An 18,241-nucleotide genomic window follows, 5' to 3' on the forward strand; every position below is an offset into this window, starting at 1 on the left:
CCCAGGATAAAGCCCTGCGTGTCGCTCAATGGGTGTTTTTCCAGTCATCAGTTTTGCCTTTCCTGTTATCATTATGGCTGTTGAAGATAAAGGTTATTTTTGTGTCCAATCGCTGCATATAATGGAAGAATTAAGGGTAATTAGACCTAATTACTTTTTTTCTAGCACACAATTTCTCAAAAATGCCTTTTTTTTCCCATGTTTTTTTTTTTCTCTCCATGAACAATCTTTTCATCCTCCTTTAATTCCTTTAAGACGAGTGGGCGTGTGGTGTTTTGCACGTATTAAATGAGCGTTTGTTGTCTTTGGAAAAGCTTATTTGAGTCTTAAGGGAACAGAGCTGTGTCTGAGATATCTAATATGCTGCAGGGTCACGATCCCTCAGAAGATGTATGATGATGCTCCTGGGCTACTCTCCTCACAACATATGTCCAACTGTGCTTCCTATAGCCTACAAAATGGGCTTCTGCATTGGTGAAACCACGCAGTTACGAGCATTTAGGTTCTCAGAAATCAACACTTCAAAGGGTTTCTTTTCCTTTCATCTTATCTCAGCATCCGTGACTGAGGAAGGCATTGGCAGGTCTTCATGGGTCTTAGTCTCTCCTGCTCAGCTTCACCGCTGACGTTGTTTGTGCAGATAGAAGGAAGGGATCTGAACTCATCATCTCATTTTTTTTTCTGATTATGTGTTTTGGACTGAATGCAACTTTTTGGTGGTGAGATTTGGTTTGCCTGAGTGGAGTTTAGTAGTTGCAAGATGTTGTCTCTGAAATGTAGTTCAGAGAGAATGAAGGTGGGATTTTTCAGGCCGGAGGAACGTTGTCTAGACATCGAAGAGAAGAAAACACTGAAGCACTGAACCTTTCCAGATGCTCTTTAGAGCACAAGGCACGTTTAAAATATCCTAATTACTTGAGATGAGAAGGAGGAGAAGTGGTGCTGGACGTCTTGAAAGGCCATTCACTTAATGTGTAGAATCATCGGGGCTACAGCTCCTACCTGTAGGACTGTAGAGGTTTCTTCTTCTTGCTTTAACTTAATTGTTTATTTTTACAGATCTGGTTGGCGGTGAGAGTGTGGAAGCTTTTGGGCTGTGTGCGATCTCATGCTTCACTCGTGTAATGAGTGGGAGACGATAGTGGTCCTCGTGTCATCTGCTGTGAGCAGGGAGATATTTATTTAGTTTAACCGTCATAGTTTGTTTAATGTTCCTCCGCTTGCTTGTTTGGGAGGAGACGGACCTACATCGAGTTCTGCTCTGTGTCATCTCAAACCACAACATCAAAGGTTTTTCAGCTCAGTAAGGGGAGGCTTTGGCACAGGGTGTGTTAAAAAGCATCTGCGACATGAAAAAGAGATATGAAGACTCACTCCCTAAATATCCAATTAAAGTTCTTACTAAATCTGCCATCATTTTGGTATTTAAACATGCGTTTTCTCACCATGTCTACTAATTATGACAGTTTATTGGAAACAATTAATGTTGTTTTGCAGTAATTCCATTATAATTTGCCCTAATTTAAGTATTTCTTTTTCTAATTCACTCCATTTGTAGATTTGTGGAGATGTTACAGATCAACAGTATTTTAAAAAGCCAATCATAGATTACATGACTTGCAGTGTGTTAACTGTCCCATCTTGTGTCTCCTTCAGGATACTGCCTCCCTGGGATCCCAGAAAGGCGGGATTTCCAAACATGGCTGGCTTTATAAAGGCAACATAAACAGTGCCATCAGTGTCACCATGAGGGTGAGAAAATGGGGACATTTACAACTCAAACCTTTATCGTAAATATCTTGTGTACTATTAATGTACCAAAGTCATGTTTTACTGTCTGAATACCGTTTCATGCAGAAGGTATAGAGAACTTTTAATTATTAAAACCAAAACGCTGCATTTTGTTTCCCAATGATGAAAAGTTATTTCTTTTTTTGTTTTCAGTCCTTCAAGAGGAGATATTTCCATCTAACCCAGCTTGGGGACGGCTCTCACAATTTAAACTTTTACAAGGATGAGAAGATCTCCAAAGAGCCCAAAGGAACCATTTTCCTGGACTCCTGCATGGGTGTGGTTCAGGTACGCACTAAAAGATGGTATCTCTGGCAGGAAGGCGTTTGATCGTCTCACTGCCAGCGACCCTGAACAAAACCACCGCCTGCTTCGCCAAAAAGTAAATCCCGTGGCCTGCTCCCTCGTGCAAATTAAAATGCCATTTACTGCAAATACAGTAAGACTATACACTCACCGGCCACTTTATTAGGTACACCTGTCCAACTGCTCGTTAACACTTAATTTCTAAGCAGCCAATCACATGGCGGCAACTCAGTGCATCTAGGCATGTAGACATTGTCAAGACAATCTCCTGCAGTTCAAACCGAGCATCAGTATGGGGAAGAAAGGTGATTTGAGTGACTTTGAACGTGGCATGATTGTTGGTGCCAGAAGGGCTGGTCTGAGTATTTCAGAAACTGCTAATCTACTGGGATTTTCATGCACAACCATCTCTAGGGTTTACAGAGAATGGTCCGAAAAAGAAAAAACATCCAGTGAGCGGCAGTTCTGTGGGCGGAAATGCCTTGTTGATGCCAGAGGTCAGAGGAGAATGGCCAGACTGGTTCGAGCTGATAGAAGGGCAACAGTGACTCAAATAACCACCCGTTACAACCAAGGTGGGCATAAGAGCATCTCTGAACGCACAGTACGTCAAACTTTGAGGCAGATGGGCTACAGCAGCAGAAGACCACACCGGGTGCCACTCCTTTCAGCTAAGAACAGGAAACTGAGGCTACAATTTGCACAAGCTCATCGAAATTGGACAATAGAAGATTGGAAAAACGTTGCCTGGTCTGATGAGTCTCGATGTCTGCTGCGACATTCGGATGGTAGGGTCAGAATTTGGCGTCTACAACATGAAAGCATGGATCCATCCTGCCTTGTATCAACGGTTCAGGCTGGTGGTGGTGGTGTCATGGTGTGGGGAATATTTTCTTGGCACCCTTTGGGCCCCTTGGTACCATTTGAGCATCGTTGCAACGCCACAGCCTACCTGAGTATTGTTGCTGACCATGTCCATCCCTTTATGACCACAATGTACCCAACTTCTGATGGCTACTTTCAGCAGGATAAAGCGCCATGTCATAAAGCTGGAATCATCTCAGACTGGTTTCTTGAACATGACAATGAGTTCGCTGTACTCAAATGGCCTCCACAATCACCAGATCTCAATCCAATAGAGCATCTTTGGGATGTGGTGGAACGGGAGATTCGCATCATGGATGTGCAGCCGACAAATCTGCGGCAACTGTGTGATGCCATCATGTCAATATGGACCAAACTCCCTGAGGAATGCTTCCAGCACCTTGTTGAATCTATGCCACGAAGAATTGAGGCAGTTCTGAAGGCAAAAGGGGGTCCAACCCGTTACTAGCATGGGGTACCTAATAAAGTGGCCGGTGAGTGTATATATCTACTTCCTCTTCACATTTATTTTACCAGTAAACGCACTTATCCATTATGCAGGGTAAAATGTGAGCTTCTATGGGCTGCTGATGAAAAGTAGGTCTGAGTTCATCATTTCCCTGAAACCTGAGCCTCCTCCTCCTCCTCCCCGAGGTCGGGCTTCACTGCTGACTCTCAGCTTGAGAAGCAAAGTACTTGCCGAGGTCTCACTTCCCTGCACTTTCCATCGGCCGTCACGATCAATTCCACGTGCGTGCACCCTGAGTGTAGGGCGAGACTCCCTGGGTGCATCGTCACCTGCCCATCACCTCCAAAGATGGAAAGAAAGATGTTACCGATGAAGCACCCAGCTGGCATCGGTCAGATGTTTGGTCGAATGTGTTTCCAGGACTGCGTGATTTCCTCCCATGTGGAGAGTTATCAGGCCACAATGTATGAGCAGGAGAAGATCATGTTTATCATCCTCCTGAGACCCCCATGTACCTCCACTCCGCTGCACCCAGAAAGAACCACCTGGTTCAGTCTGCTGGGACCAGGAACATGAGCAAAATGACACGAAATACCATATCTAGTTTATACTTCATACAGAATGAGCTAACACATATTCAGTTATGCCCCATTCCTCTAGTTCATTTGAAGGGAAAATACTCTTCAATAGTAAAATAATATCCTATAATTTAGTAGATGCCACCCAAATACATTGTGACTCAGTTGATTGTGCACTGATAATCAGAGCAAGGCCTTTAATCAATAAACCATTAACCTACTGCAGTCATTCAGCACCGCCTGTTGTATATCAGACACAGTTAATGAGTTTTCTGCTCTGTTGAAGGCCCAATGATAATGGGCCTTCACCAGCAGAAACTTCTCTGAGTGGAACCGCAGATAAACTTTGCAGCTATAATCGCGTGTGGACCGACATCATTCTGAGCCTGAAGCGGCTCCTGCGCCGCCTCATTAAGTCAACGTATGCTCAGAGGCCACATATCAACGAGGCGATCCGCGGGCCCTATAGTTTACTAACGGTAACGGTGGTCTGTAGACATTTCACTCTTTTCTCCACGTCTTCTGTTCTTCAAGAATAAATCTGTCTGACGATATCGTGGATTTGGACTGTTTTTCCCCACTCATTTCCCAGAGGGTGTGTTTGGCTTTAGACGGGGAACAGTCCTCCCCACCTATCAGATGATTAAGTCTGTTTATCAGGACTCTAGTTTCTTTTCTCAATCCCCTATCACTCCCACTCTGCTGTTTCAACATCGCAGGCCGGGCTACGATGATAACCGCGGCACAACAGCCCACGGACCATAACCAAAGGGCTTCCTTCTGTGACAGAAGAAATACTGCTGGAATATTTCACTGTAACGCTTTGTCACGGACAATCAGTAGCCGGATCTGCTGATTTAAAAACCTTGAATGGGCTGCGATAAAGAAAAGCCCAGATTGGATAGTGACATCATCAAGGTCATAGTTTAACCCTGCGGATCCCGCAAGTTTCACTGTTGACTTACTCGGCAGCTTCATTTCACAACAGAGTCTCTGCTGTGGTCCTGGCAGATGGAAAAAATCTGTTCCTCCCTGACTCACATTGTCCGGTTTGCTCTTTGTGAGAGTTAAATTAAATCTGTGTTTAGCCGCCCAGCTCGTTCCAAAAACAGTGATTCACATCTTTAGAGCTACAGAGTGTCCTTTTTAGTTCAATATTGTTATTGAATGTTTTTTTTGCAGGCTCAGACTACAATAAATAAAGTGAAGCCAGCGGTGATTTAAATCATAAATCTAAGAATCGACCGCTTTCTGACAAACTGGCAATCGTTAGATGTTAGCTTTGGATGGCAAGATGAAAGGGTCAGAGCCAGGCTCCTCCAGCGCTGCCATGTCCACAGTTGGATATTTCGATTTTTGAATGTGAAAAACAACGTATTTGATAAATTATTCGATAGCCGATACCAACAGGCTCAGCAATCATGAAAATTTCCTCTTTTCGATAACAAAATGCCTGGTTTGTAAACCTGAATATCGGCCAAGTGTGAGTCTCGTGTGTCATACGTACGTTTTTCTTCCCTCTGTGGCTGCAGAACAACAAGGTTCGGCGGTTTGCCTTTGAGTTGAAGATGCAGGATAAAAGCACCTACCTGTTGGCCTCCGACAGCGAAGCAGAGATGGAGGATTGGATCAACACCCTCAACAAGATCCTGCACAGCAGCTTTGAGGTCGCCATGCAGGAGAAGAGGAATGGGGACATCCATGACGGTGTGTGTGTGTGTGTGTGTGTGTGTGTGTGTGTGTGTGTGTGTGTGTGTGTGTGTGTGTGTGTGTGTGTGTGTGTGTGTGTGTGTGTGTGTGTGTGTGTGTGTGTGAGAGACAAAAACATAATTTGCTAATTAAGTATTTTCATAATCAATACATTTTTTGATTCTAAGATAAGTTCTAAAATTAGTTCCACCTTCCCACCTACTCTTCTATCACCGTAGGAGGCTAAACTTTTGTAATGAAATGAGCAGCTGATAAAGGTGCTGCAAAATCAGAATTTTGGATTGACTGTGTCAGAAATTACATTTAAGGACGTCGGCCTGGGGTTTTGGAAATTGTGATTGACATTTTGAATTTAATCGACTAAACAATAAATATATAAAATTCCCAAAAGAATAATTCTAAATGAAAGTAATTTCTTTCACTCCTCAAAATTGCATAAACCGTCTTCAGTTGATTATAGGAGCTACCATTGTGCTATTTTTTAAACTAAGCACCAAGATGTTCAGTCGTTACATCAACAATTATCAGCCGCGCATGAAGCTCCAGTAAATCCCCTCATCATTATCAGTGCATTTACTCTGGGATCATTCACACCCTCTCCTCAATGCTCAGCTCCTGTGTAGCATATCGACACGATAACAGACCACCCGGGCTCCTTAAAGACTCACCTCCTGTCTCATGGGAGGCTTAGCCAAGGAGGAAAGAGTTTAAAATGCCTCTGCACAAAATGCTGCACCGATCCAGCCGCCCCTCCTCGGCTTCTATTAACCACGCTGTGCACGAGAGGAAGCAAACATTTTATTATTATAGCAAATAAGCCATTGAGCCCCTCCGGCGTCTTCGTTTCAATCCCACTGAATCCTTTACAGTTCAGATGACTGTTTACTGAACTTTGGCAAGTCAGTAAGAGATTAGGGCTGTTTAACAAATGTTTGGTCAATGCTCAACTATCTCCGGCTCGCATCCAATGGTTCCTTTTATTTCCCTCTAGACGACGATCTTGGAAAGTCAGACAGTTCCTCAGGCAGCATGGACAGCTTTCAGGTGGGTCCTACTCTCTCGGCCGGGTGCTCATACCTCCTGTACATATTCACACGGAGCTGTAAGCTGTGAGGAAGCATGTGGCTTGGATTTAGATTCAAGCAACGCCGGTTTGTCATTCATCTGACATTAAACACAAACCACTTGTCATGTGATTCATTAAAGCTTCTCATTATTATTTGTCTTTTATCCCCAAAATCAACACTGTAAAGTTGTCTCTAAACATACTCAACGAAAAATATGCAGTTGTGGGAAACTCCGGCTCTTTGCCTAAGTAACAAATATTGTGTTAGAATAGAAACATCAGTGCGTTTTAAATAATTTATTGATGACTTGCAGGCTGCAGAAAGTGTTTTTCCTACATTCTTAAAGCGACACGCAATAACAAAGCCATGTGTGCGTGGACAACTGGTTTTATCAGTGAACTCGGAAACAACTTGACAGGTTACAGCGTGCTGCCCTGAAATGCAGGATTGTATCGTCTGATCAAGTGTTTGGACATCTCTCAGGCGATGTTCCTCATGTTCCACACAGTTTGTGGTTTGAATTTAGGAAAACGCCTTTCTTCTTCTCAGAGCGCTAGAGACATAGAGTCTAGGATGAGGAGCGAGACAAGATTGAAGCTGTTCACGCTGGACCCTGACACACAGGTAATTCAATGTAACGCTCATTTTTCATCACTTATTTCCATGCGGTCCTGAGATCAAACTTCTAAATGAAATCTAACCGTTTCCATTGCACGGTTCTTCAGAAACTGGATTTTTCCGGGATAGAGCCGGATGTGAAGCAGTTTGAGGAGAAGTTTGGCAAGCGTGTGCTGGTGAACTGCAATGACCTCTCATTCAACTTGCAAAGCTGTGTGGCCGAGAACGAGGAGGGGCCGACCACAAACGTAAGAATGAGCTTTTTCTGGACACAATACGCCCCAAATAACTGAAATATCATTATCCAGCTGATTGAAGACGCCGGACGGGCTCCTCGCCTTACCCGGGCTGCTGAACGACTTCTGTCGGCATAGCAACCAGGCAGTAGGCCCAGTAATGGAGAGTGATCTGTATAATGGAGCCTGATGTCCTGCTGAACAGAATTAAAGACTCGGTCAACAGACACAGACAAGACACACACACACACACACACTTTGAATCGTGTTCGACCCTGGCGTCATACATCCCAAAGCTTTAGATGATCTTTTTGACCTCATCTGTATGATATGTTTTAAGTCTGCTTGTTTTAATGTGGACCTTGAAATATATGGAGTACAAGTCAAAAGTCTGGACACACTTTCTCCTTGAATTGAGTGAGAAAATGTGTCCAAACCTTTGACTGGTTTTGTATCACGTTGTGCACGTTGCCCGTAGTGTTATGAATTATTTATGATGGGTAAGGCGGTAAAGTGGTGTATTAGATTTGCTGTCAAAGTACTGCTGAAGCACCCATTTAAGTGGACTTAAACATGACCACTGAGCCAAAATATTTGTAATGTAGCAATGACCTAGTTAAAAACAGTTTGGTTTCCCTAATTATGCGCACTGGTCCAACAAAACGCACAAGTTTGACAGCGTCATCCGTCCAACACAAAATTGTTACGGTACCTTTTCTTCTGCAGGTGGAGCCGTTTTATGTCACCCTGTCGCTGTTCGACATCCAGAATGGCAGGAAGATCTCCTCTGACTTCCACGTGGACCTCAACCACCTGTCTGTGAGGGGCATGGTGCCCAGTAACATCAGCCAGTATATGAACGGGGGAGGGGACACCCACCCAGAGGGGCCACGATTGGTCGATGGAGTGCCAGAGGCATACATGCAGTATCCAAGACAGGTAAAAAAAAAAAAAATACAAAAAAAAGTGCAAAAATAACTTCAACTAAGGTCATGACTAAATGCTAACATCTGCATGTTTACAGTGATGCAAACATGCTTATTATGTTTAGCTGGTAGAATGAACTCCATACACAGAGTAAAGCTGAGGTTGCTGAGAATGTTTCGAGGGGAAACAGTTCTTTACACAGATCTGATGATTCCCTTACAGGAAACGTCAAGGGATGAGCAAAGTCCTTATGACACAGCCTGAGGGTGATACGAATGCCCGTGTTTGCTCAACAACTCTTAAACGTGTATGTTGTTTTATGTTCGGATGTAAAAATACATGTTCATCGATGAGGAAGTTCTAACACGGTCATCATCTCCGCAGGGAGTCTTCTCCGTAACGTGCCCCCACCCAGACATCTACCTAGTGGCTCGCATAGAGAAGGTCCTCCAGGGGGGAATCAACCCCTGTGCCGAGCCCTACATGAAGAGTTCAGACTCCATCAAGGTACTTGATCCTCCGCATTATTCCTCAACACAAGCATTGACTTTGGCTGTACAAACGCGCATGTCCCCCCCCCCCCCCCTGAGGGGGTTTGCGGTGGTTGTTCGTGGCAGCGAGCGGGAATATGTTCCAGCGCTGCGGGGCTGAGGCCAGTTGCCGCGTGAGAGCGATGGAGCTAACACCGCGTTCCTGTTTTTTACCCCAGGTGGCACAGAAGGTCCTGAAAAACGCCAAGCTGGCGTGTTGCCGGTTGGGGCAGTACAGGATGCCTTTTGCCTGGGCAGCAAGGTACTCTTCATTCTTCACACCAGCACCCCAGCCCATAGATACAAACCAGCAGTGTAGTATTAAGGGCAGTATTTCAGTTAAGAACAATGGTGAAAATAAAAAGAATTTAAATCACATCTTAATTCAATACAGAACTATACTCTGATGGATGTTATCAACGGCTGAGAATTACGAAAGAGATTTTAGTCATTTTTTGTTTTAAAATTATATTTATATAATGCTTTTCAACCTTCTTTTAAATGTTTCTATAATGATTCTGCATCTCTATTCATTAGTCAATATTCATCATTTTGTGCTTATAAGCAGAAGAAAAGGTTAAGAACTTCAATAAATTCTACTTTGTTTTAATAGTTTCCCATTTGCGGAGATATTGTTAATAGAATAATTGTGTAACATTTGGATTATCGATGTATCTGCTTCCATTGAGGAGAAATACAGCTGGTTCTTGCTTCTCCAGTGGAAAGACTTTTTTATCAGCAAAATATTTTTAAAATGAAACCTTTTGACTTTTGGATTTTGTAATAAAAGAATAAATAGATTAATCAATCATAGAAATGTTTGTGAATTCGAAGCCCTGCACTTTAAATATTATTTCCTTTATCAAATTGAACATCATCGTCAGCTCATTTGAACACGGGAGGATCGAAATGTTTCCGACTCTTCTTTTGCTTCTTGCAGGCCTTTGTTTAAAGATGCTTCAGGGACGCTCGACAAAAGTGCTCGTTTCTCAGCTCTGTACAGACAGGACAACAACAAGCTGTCCAACGACGATATGCTGAAACTACTCGCCGATTTCAGAAAGTCAGTAACGCTTCCACGAGTACTATAAATTGTCCGAGCAGCCCTATGGATATTCTGGAAAAGGCAAATGTGGAAAATATAATCCTTACGGTTGTATAGTGTAAAAGGCGGGTTAGTTTTTGAAAATGAGACTTTGCATCTATGAATGTGTTTTGGTTAGTGTACACCTTTTCTAGATGATGGCAAAGGCTTGACTGGAGTGTCTTTCCCTTTCCTCAGGCCAGAGAAGATGGCCAAGCTGCCTGTAATCCTAGGAAACCTTGACGTCACCATTGACAATGTAGCCCCCGACTTGACAAGTGAGGCCTCTGAACTCTAAACTCTTGAGTGAGTGATGAAAGCTGCTCAGAGCAGAGTGTTTATTTGGTCTCCCCACCCCTCCTGCTCCTGTGTATAGATTGCGTTACCTCATCCTACATTCCCGTGAAGCAGTTTGATGTCAGCGAGAAGAGCAGCATCTTCTTTGAAGTGGAGGAGTTTGTCCCGTGCATAGCCAAATGCTCTCAGCCTTTCACCATCTTCAACAATCACCTCTATGTCTACCCCAAGCACTTGAAATACGACAGCCAAAAGTCATTCGCAAAGGTATCTCCCGCTTTCATTGGCTAGTGTTACTTTGCAGGTTAATTGACAAAGGAGGAGGAATGAAATTGTGGCCTAAAGCTACAGCATTTTTTTTTCCTTGTGTTGAAACGTAGGCTAGAAACATAGCTGTCTGCATCGAGTTCAAGGACTCCGATGAGGAAGAGGCGGTCTCACTCAAGGTAAACCCACATCTTTCAAGTGCTCAAGTGCTTCCAAATGCCCAAAAGGAAGGCCCCTCGAACCCACTGACCTTTGCCCTCGTTCCCCAGTGCATCTACGGCCGACCTGGAGGACCGCTGTTCACCAAAAATGCCTTCGCTGCAGTGTTGCATCACCAGCACAACCCCGAGTTCTACGATGAGGTAAGACACGCCGCGTCCAATGTCTTCAGGCGGATACGGCGAGTCGGGACGCATCGGTGTGAGTGTGTGTTAATCTCATTCGCAGTTCAAGATCGAGCTGCCGACCCAGCTCCACGAGAAGCACCATCTGCTTTTCACCTTCCACCACGTCAGCTGTGACAGCAACAGCAAGGCCAGCACAAAAAAGAGAGACCTGGTTGAGACTCAAGGTGACAAAAATATCTCTCTCTCTCTCATATATATATATATATATATATATATATATATATATATATATATATATATATAATTATGTATATGTATAATTTGTATATTCTTGCATCAGGCTCCTAGCTGACTGGCTGTGCTTCCTTCTCTGCTCTCAGTGGGTTACGCCTGGCTCCCGCTGCTTAAAGATGGGCGGGTGACCATGAGCGAGAGTCAGATCGCTGTGGCTGCCAACCTGCCCCCTGGATACCTCAACTGTCAGGAGGGGGCCAGCAAGGTAGATTTCATCCGCGTGCCGTTGAGAGGCGATGTTCTTGGCTCCAATCTTTAGTAGCAAAGCTGTTTCAAGATAGAAATTAGAATTAATGTTAAAGCCGCAACCCAACATAAAACGAGTTGAAATGAAAAGTATGCAACAAAAGAGCATATTTATAGGTATAATGACTTCAATATCCTGCAGAATATTCACTGAATTATTGAGAATTGTTATTTCCCTACATATTGCAGCATTCGGGCCCTGAGGTCAAATGGGTGGATGGAGGCAAGCCTTTATTTAAGGTGTCCACTCACCTTGTTTCCACTGTCTACACTCAGGTTGGTTTCTGTTTAAACTTTCATTTTTTCCAATCCGATTGCCCGCTGTGGTCTCATTAAAAAAACAGCTTTTATGGAATAAACGTTTGTGGTTTTCTTTGTGTTTCTCGTAGGATCAACATTTGCACAATTTCTTTCATCACTGTCAAAGCATCGCAGCGACTCCTCAGGTGTCTGGAGGAGAACTTGTCAAATACCTGAAGGTAAAATACTGATAACAAAATCAAGGAATTCAGCACAGATATACTTATACTTTCCAATTGATATTACAAAATGTTTTTTTGTTCTCACTTGTTCAAATTTGAAAATACTACAAAATACCACAATACACAATGTTGACACGCAGTCTATATTTCAGCCTTTGTATATACTGTGTAAGTGAGAGCACATGCTCTGCTAGGATGAATGGATGGGGGATTGGATTCATATCTGAAAAAAGATTCACTTAAATTCTCGTTTTGGGACCTGAGGGGAAATGTCAGACATGTTTTCAAACTTTTCGACTCCACAGTAGTTGATACTCAGCGTGCAACCGCAGACAGCCCCACTCGGTCCGAGCTGAATCCCAGCGATGGGATTAACTGTTGGGCTTAATGTTGGCCGTCGTGCTGTAGCTTCCCAACAGTGCATTCTTCTGGACAATTTGTGAAAAGCTCTTTTCATTTCCATTCATACACGATTTAGTTGTTCCTGGCTTTGAGGCGATTAGCCAGATACCAGTAAATCTGTCGAACGTCAACCCCTTGTTGGCTCGGTTCTTTTTCCACTTTTTTTTTTCTTTAATTCTCTTACAGTTTTTCCTCAGTAACTCATATCCCAGTCCTTCTCGGGTCGCTCTTTCCCAGGCACACGTTGACAATGGTCCAGTGCATCCCTCCAGCTCTAATGTAAACACAGCAGTGCACACCAACAATAGCCAGAGGGTCAAACAGCAGGTCAGCCATGTTGACTGGCAGCTCGCCCAATTACTTGGCAGTGCTCCTGTTAGTTTCCTGTACAGGGCAACATGCACCAGTACCCTGACTCTGCAATGATCCATGCAACGTGCAGCATAAGTTGTGGGTGGTTTGCACCGTGTTTTTTTTTTTTTTTTTACTCACACGTTCTTAACGGTAGCCTGCTGTGCTCTTTATTTTGGATGTTGTGATATTTTACCTTCAGAGTCTGCATGCGATGGAGAGCCATGTGATGATCAAGTTCCTGCCCACCACCCTGAATCAGCTGTTTAGGTTGCTAACCAGTGCCACCCAAGAGGAAGTGGCAGTCAACGTCACCAGGCACGTTTCCCCTGGACGATCCCCTGTCTTCAGCTTTAAATTCAAATACTGTTGTGCGAATGATTATTTGAAATAGAATTGGAAATATTCATTTTCAGCATAAAGTATTTACTAATTCTTTACAGTGAAAATTATAATAATGTGTCCTCATAAAGGGGCATGCATTTTCTAGTGACTGAAAATGTGTAGGTTGTTAAAAGAAACATTGCTAGTAAAAAAAAGCTGTTAAAAATGGCCTCTTACAACATGCTTTTGTCCTTTTTAGAGTGATGATTCACATTGTTGCCCAGTGCCACGAGGAGGGGTTAGAGCACTACCTGAGGTCATATGTCAAGGTAGAATTCACTAGCCACATAAAACCACTGAACATCTATCTACCTGTGTACCTGCACTCATAGTCCTCTCTGCATGTGTCCGGCACAGTTTGTGTTCAAGGCTGAGCCACAGACGTCCTCGCCGACCCGAGCGGTGCACGAGGAGCTGGCCAAAGCCATGACTGCTATCTTAAAGCCTTCCACAGACTTCCTCACAAGTAACAAGCTCCTCAAGGTGATACAGTTGTACTTTTCTAAAAGGTCGCACGGTGTACGATCACGACTGCCGTGAATGTCCCGAATCTTCTCTGATTGGTGTTTGTCTGCCCCGCAGTACTCGTGGTATTTCTTTGAGGCCTTGGTCAAGTCCATGGCTCAGTACTTGATTGAGAGCAGTAAAGTCAGGGTAAGTCCGCCGCATTATACTCTGTGTGTGTTTGACTCAGCGGTGGGTGCTTTTTAACAGCTTAGACTGTTCACTGTGGGTACAACATCCCAGGTTTGCCTTGTGGACAGCACCACAGTCCACGTAGGACGTATCCACATTCTGGCCTACGCTGCTCTGCTGGTTTAATTGGCTGCGTTTGTTTGTACCCCATAAACAACCACATCCCTGTGTTATAACATGCAAAACGTGCATTTTAGATTTGGGATTTTTCTTTCATCACAAAAAAAATAAAGGATGTCACGGACTCTTTTAAACTGGGTTGTATTGTTCTGTTAAATCCCTTGTGTAAGAGCGTGCCTGCTGTGTCCCACAGCTGTCCAGGAATCAGCGCTTCTCAGCTTCCTTCCATCACACCGTGGAGACGCTGGTCAACATGATGATGCCACACATCACTCAGAAGTATAAGGACAACCTGGACGCTGCCAGGAATGCCAACCACAGTCTGGCAGTCTTCATCAAGGTCAGGGGCCACAGTTACTTTTCGTGGTGTTTGAGAGCACCGTGTGTTTTTAAGGATGGACAGAAGTCTTATTTCCTTTTCCCCGTCCTTCCGTTAGCGCTGTTTGAACCTGATGGACAGAGGCTTCATGTTCAAGCAGATTAACAACTACATCAGCTGTTTTATGCCTGGAGACCCAAAGGTACATGATGCAAATACAAAAAGCATTTACACAAACACACAGCGGCTGCCCTACTAATGTGTTTTTCAGTATTGTATAATTTGCTGATGTGGTTTTTGTCATTTCTTGATCCAGACGCTGTTCGAGTTCAGGTTTGAGTTCCTGCGTGTCGTTTGCTACCATGAGCACTTCGTCCCCTTAAACCTGCCCATGCCCTTTGGAAAGGGAAGAATACTGAGATTTCAAGGTAAGAATATTATCAAACTCACCCCTCGATCGAGCACCAAACCTGAATGTAGTGTTAATAGGTTTCCTGCTGATGTAGCACTTTGTTGGACTCCACAGAAAGCACTTTTTTTTCTTTTTGTGTTCCTCAATTAGCTTTATTATCTCCGAATGATGCGGTGGAGCCGTGTGATGCTCTTGTTGGTAGGTGCGAGGGTGCACTGCTTGCATCTCATCTCAAGAGCAGAATATGATCAAATCAATCAATCATGACCATGGCGGGAAAATAAATTTGCTCCAAATTCTGAACTCAATCACCTCAACTCCCGTTTTGCCGCATCTTGATTGATGTTTCATGATTCTATATCCACCCTTTTCAAGTTGCTTTACAAACAGATTGCACTGTTTGTGGTTTGCGGCGTTGTGTGGGTTTTAAAAGATTGGCTCTTTGTGCGGATGTGGGTGATTTTGTGTGACGGTACGTTTTGAAGTGGTTTGGGATTTGTGACGTCAAAAGACACATTATGAACTGTCAATCCTAAAGAATCGGAGGCTTTTGATGCTTATATGCTAAAAATGAAGGAAAAAAATGAGTTTAAAAAAGTTAAAGTAGTTAACTTTGTGCAGTTTGGTGTTGCTTTACACTGTCCATGCTTGCAACCATCTGTGTCATAAACAACAAAAAACACAAATGCCAAGGTTTTCGAATTAAAGTAAAAAATGATAAACTGTCAGTGAGGGAGATTACCAAATTTAAGTCGTGTCTGCAATCTGTATTCTGTCCAAGCTTTCCTGTTTTCTTGTGATTGATTTCCTTGTTGATTGATATTAAAATAATTGTTTGTGACCATCTCCATTCACATCAGCCAATCCTAATTTTTCCGTCCTCCTCTTCCTCCACTCAGATCTCCAGATGGATTATTCACTGACGGATGACTTCTGCAGGAACCACTTCCTGGTTGGACTGCTGCTCAGGGAGGTCAGCGCAGCTCTGCAGGAGTTCAGGGAGATCCGTCAGATAGCCATCCATGTGCTGAAGAATCTAATGATCAAGCACACATTTGATGACCGCTACACTTCCAAAGTGAGCAGCAATCCTCTTTACTCCACCTCGTTCATTTCCACATGGATTCGGTACTGGACGTTTGTGTTCTTGAGAGACTCTGCTGAAATGATTCGTGTGTGTGTGTTTTTTTTAGAGCCAGCAGGCCAGGTTGGCCACCCTGTACTTTCCCTTGTTTGGTCTCCTCCAAGAGAACGTCAACAGGCTGAATGTGAAGGAAGTTTCCCCATTCCCCGTCAACCACTCCAACAATGTAAGGCTGCCACCTAGTGGCTTCTTTTTAAACATATGATCTACCCTTCGTTCACAGGATAAAATGAAGAAATACATAAAAGAATCACGCAATACTACCTTCTGGCATCTCCACCCACACACAAACCGATATTAATGCCCAAAGAGAAGGAAATCACATCTTCTTACCTACATGCACCATATCGTATCTGGGGCTGTGTCCATTATATTGATGTTTTTCCTCAGAATGGAAGAGAAGATTTGCTTCTTTCCAACGCTCTGATGACACCCCCCAGATCCAGCACGTTTCTGGACACCAGCTTGCACAAAGATGTATTCGGAGTGATCTCCGGCACGTGTGAGTGGACGGGACGATGTTGGAAAATTAAAAACATTTGTGACATTTCTTTGCTGTTTCATATATTTTTTTTTTTTACATGGATGTAAAACTGCTTCTTTTTGATGTCGACAGCGTCACCTCACGCGTCGTCGACCCCCAACATCAACTCGGTGCGGCTCGCCGACTCCCGCGGCTCACTCATCAGCACCGACTCTGGCAACAGCCTGTCTGAGAAGAACAATGACAAGGGCAGCTCTCTGGACAAGGTACAATCCTGTAAAGTAACTACCTGCATCCAGAGTGTGGCCTCAGACATATCAAAAGATCCCCCTCCATGTGACAATGGCCCCTCAGAAGGTCACCCCCTCGTTAACTTGCGCCCCCCCCCCCCCTTGTGCTTGCGGCTGGCCGCGGCAGACGGAGGGGTTTGTTCGGAGACACTCTGTTAATGTCCGGCGCTACTTTGCGGAGACGGAGGAGTCCTCGCTCTCCTCGCGCACCAAGCGTGTGACCATGGACTTCTCCCTCCTCTCTGTCCCGTGTGTGCCACAGAGCGCCCTGCGGCCCAGCGTTTCACTTCAAGTAAAGCGTGACCCTCGCCCTCTCCCCCCTTAGGAGGGTGTGTGTGTGTGTGTGGGGGAGAGTTTCCTAGTGTCCTAATCCCTAAGCCCTTTCTTTGCCAGAGGATTCTCAGGCTCTGGCCTGTTTGCACTCTGGTGCCATGAAGCAGCGCCGCTGTACCACAGGGCCTCAAAGGACGTGTCTCCTTTTCCAGATGTTTTTCAGCATGCTGCTTAAGGGATTTGTCACTTTTGGGTTCCCCTCACGTGTGCCGTTTCATTTTTGCCTCGAGCTGAATGAAATGAATCTGTGCCGTGTTTGATTTTCTGTTGAAGCGGTTTGTGTTAGATTTTTATCAAAATGTGTGTGACAGCCTAATGGCGACAGGGGGACACTCCTAAATAATTCTTGGAAGTGCTTGAGAATATGTTTTTTCTCCACTTTTTCAGGAAAAACAACTTTGGCCACTCCTCAAAACCATTGTTAAAAAAGCCAAAGGCCTCATACTTTCCGTTCAGTCATACGCGGTCACTTTCACGGTCTAGACTAACTGCTGGCAAGGGAACGTGCTCTGGTACACGGCCACCACCCCCTCTCTGTGGTAGAGCTGTTGCTCCGCTGCTTTGCTTCTCTCTCCTCCCTTCCTCAGCTGGAGAAATGGAGTTTGCTTTCCATTGGCAGTTTTTCCACGATGCGTAGAGTGAATGATGGCTGCTGCCCCCAGAGCTCACCACTCAATGTCGTAACCTCTTCAAAAGTCCTCGTGTAGCTTGTTGATGACTTTCCCATTTTTTGACAGTAGTTTCTGTAGACAGTACTATTTGGTTTGTCTTGAGTTTGAGGCAAATACGTTTCCCCCCGGACAGGGAAACGTATTTGTCCGTCCTCCCGCTGAACAGATACTGTGTCCCTCAGAACCAGGCTGCCTCCACCCCGGGCAGCTCCCTGCTGCGATGTGACAAACTGGACCAGGCCGAGATCAAGAGCCTCCTCATGTGCTTCTTACACGTGCTCAAAAGCATGTCTGAGGGTAACGTGACAATCCATCTCCCTCCCGAACACTCACAATGTCTCCGTCTCGATGCTTGAACGCTGAGCTGACGCGCGCGTTTACAGTGTCGATCCGTTTATTTCCAGATGCCCTGTTCACACACTGGAACAAGGCTTCGTCTGCTGAGTTGATGGACTTTTTCACTCTAGTCGAGTAAGACGCCTCCCATTGTTTCATGACCAATCCTCACACTCCAGGTGAGGC

At 44.4% G+C, this 18,241-nt stretch overlaps 1 protein-coding gene across 5 annotated transcripts in view; it reads left to right on the forward strand.

Annotated features, from left to right (window-relative positions):
• Positions 1-18,241, forward strand: part of zmp:0000001200 (dedicator of cytokinesis protein 9) — a 58,190-nt gene that overhangs the window by 30,795 nt on the left and 9,154 nt on the right. For all 5 annotated transcript variants that reach the window (XM_037488258.2, XM_062564841.1, XM_037488255.2 and 2 more), the window contains exons 6-36: positions 1,657-1,752; positions 1,945-2,079; positions 5,541-5,715; positions 6,710-6,762; positions 7,335-7,409; positions 7,511-7,651; positions 8,366-8,578; positions 8,951-9,073; positions 9,276-9,358; positions 10,037-10,159; positions 10,379-10,458; positions 10,557-10,744; positions 10,858-10,923; positions 11,014-11,106; positions 11,192-11,315; positions 11,472-11,590; positions 11,821-11,907; positions 12,021-12,110; positions 13,069-13,184; positions 13,450-13,519; positions 13,608-13,733; positions 13,833-13,904; positions 14,260-14,406; positions 14,504-14,587; positions 14,702-14,813; positions 15,697-15,875; positions 15,991-16,107; positions 16,332-16,443; positions 16,558-16,691; positions 17,902-18,016; positions 18,124-18,190. In XM_037488258.2, coding sequence (XP_037344155.2) covers positions 1,657-1,752; positions 1,945-2,079; positions 5,541-5,715; positions 6,710-6,762; positions 7,335-7,409; positions 7,511-7,651; positions 8,366-8,578; positions 8,951-9,073; positions 9,276-9,358; positions 10,037-10,159; positions 10,379-10,458; positions 10,557-10,744; positions 10,858-10,923; positions 11,014-11,106; positions 11,192-11,315; positions 11,472-11,590; positions 11,821-11,907; positions 12,021-12,110; positions 13,069-13,184; positions 13,450-13,519; positions 13,608-13,733; positions 13,833-13,904; positions 14,260-14,406; positions 14,504-14,587; positions 14,702-14,813; positions 15,697-15,875; positions 15,991-16,107; positions 16,332-16,443; positions 16,558-16,691; positions 17,902-18,016; positions 18,124-18,190 — 3,515 coding nt within the window. The remainder of the gene's footprint in view (positions 1-1,656; positions 1,753-1,944; positions 2,080-5,540; positions 5,716-6,709; positions 6,763-7,334; positions 7,410-7,510; positions 7,652-8,365; positions 8,579-8,950; positions 9,074-9,275; positions 9,359-10,036; positions 10,160-10,378; positions 10,459-10,556; positions 10,745-10,857; positions 10,924-11,013; positions 11,107-11,191; positions 11,316-11,471; positions 11,591-11,820; positions 11,908-12,020; positions 12,111-13,068; positions 13,185-13,449; positions 13,520-13,607; positions 13,734-13,832; positions 13,905-14,259; positions 14,407-14,503; positions 14,588-14,701; positions 14,814-15,696; positions 15,876-15,990; positions 16,108-16,331; positions 16,444-16,557; positions 16,692-17,901; positions 18,017-18,123; positions 18,191-18,241) is intronic.

Source organism: Pungitius pungitius, chromosome 10, assembly GCF_949316345.1.
Source record: "Pungitius pungitius chromosome 10, fPunPun2.1, whole genome shotgun sequence".
NCBI lineage: Eukaryota > Metazoa > Chordata > Actinopteri > Perciformes > Gasterosteidae > Pungitius > Pungitius pungitius.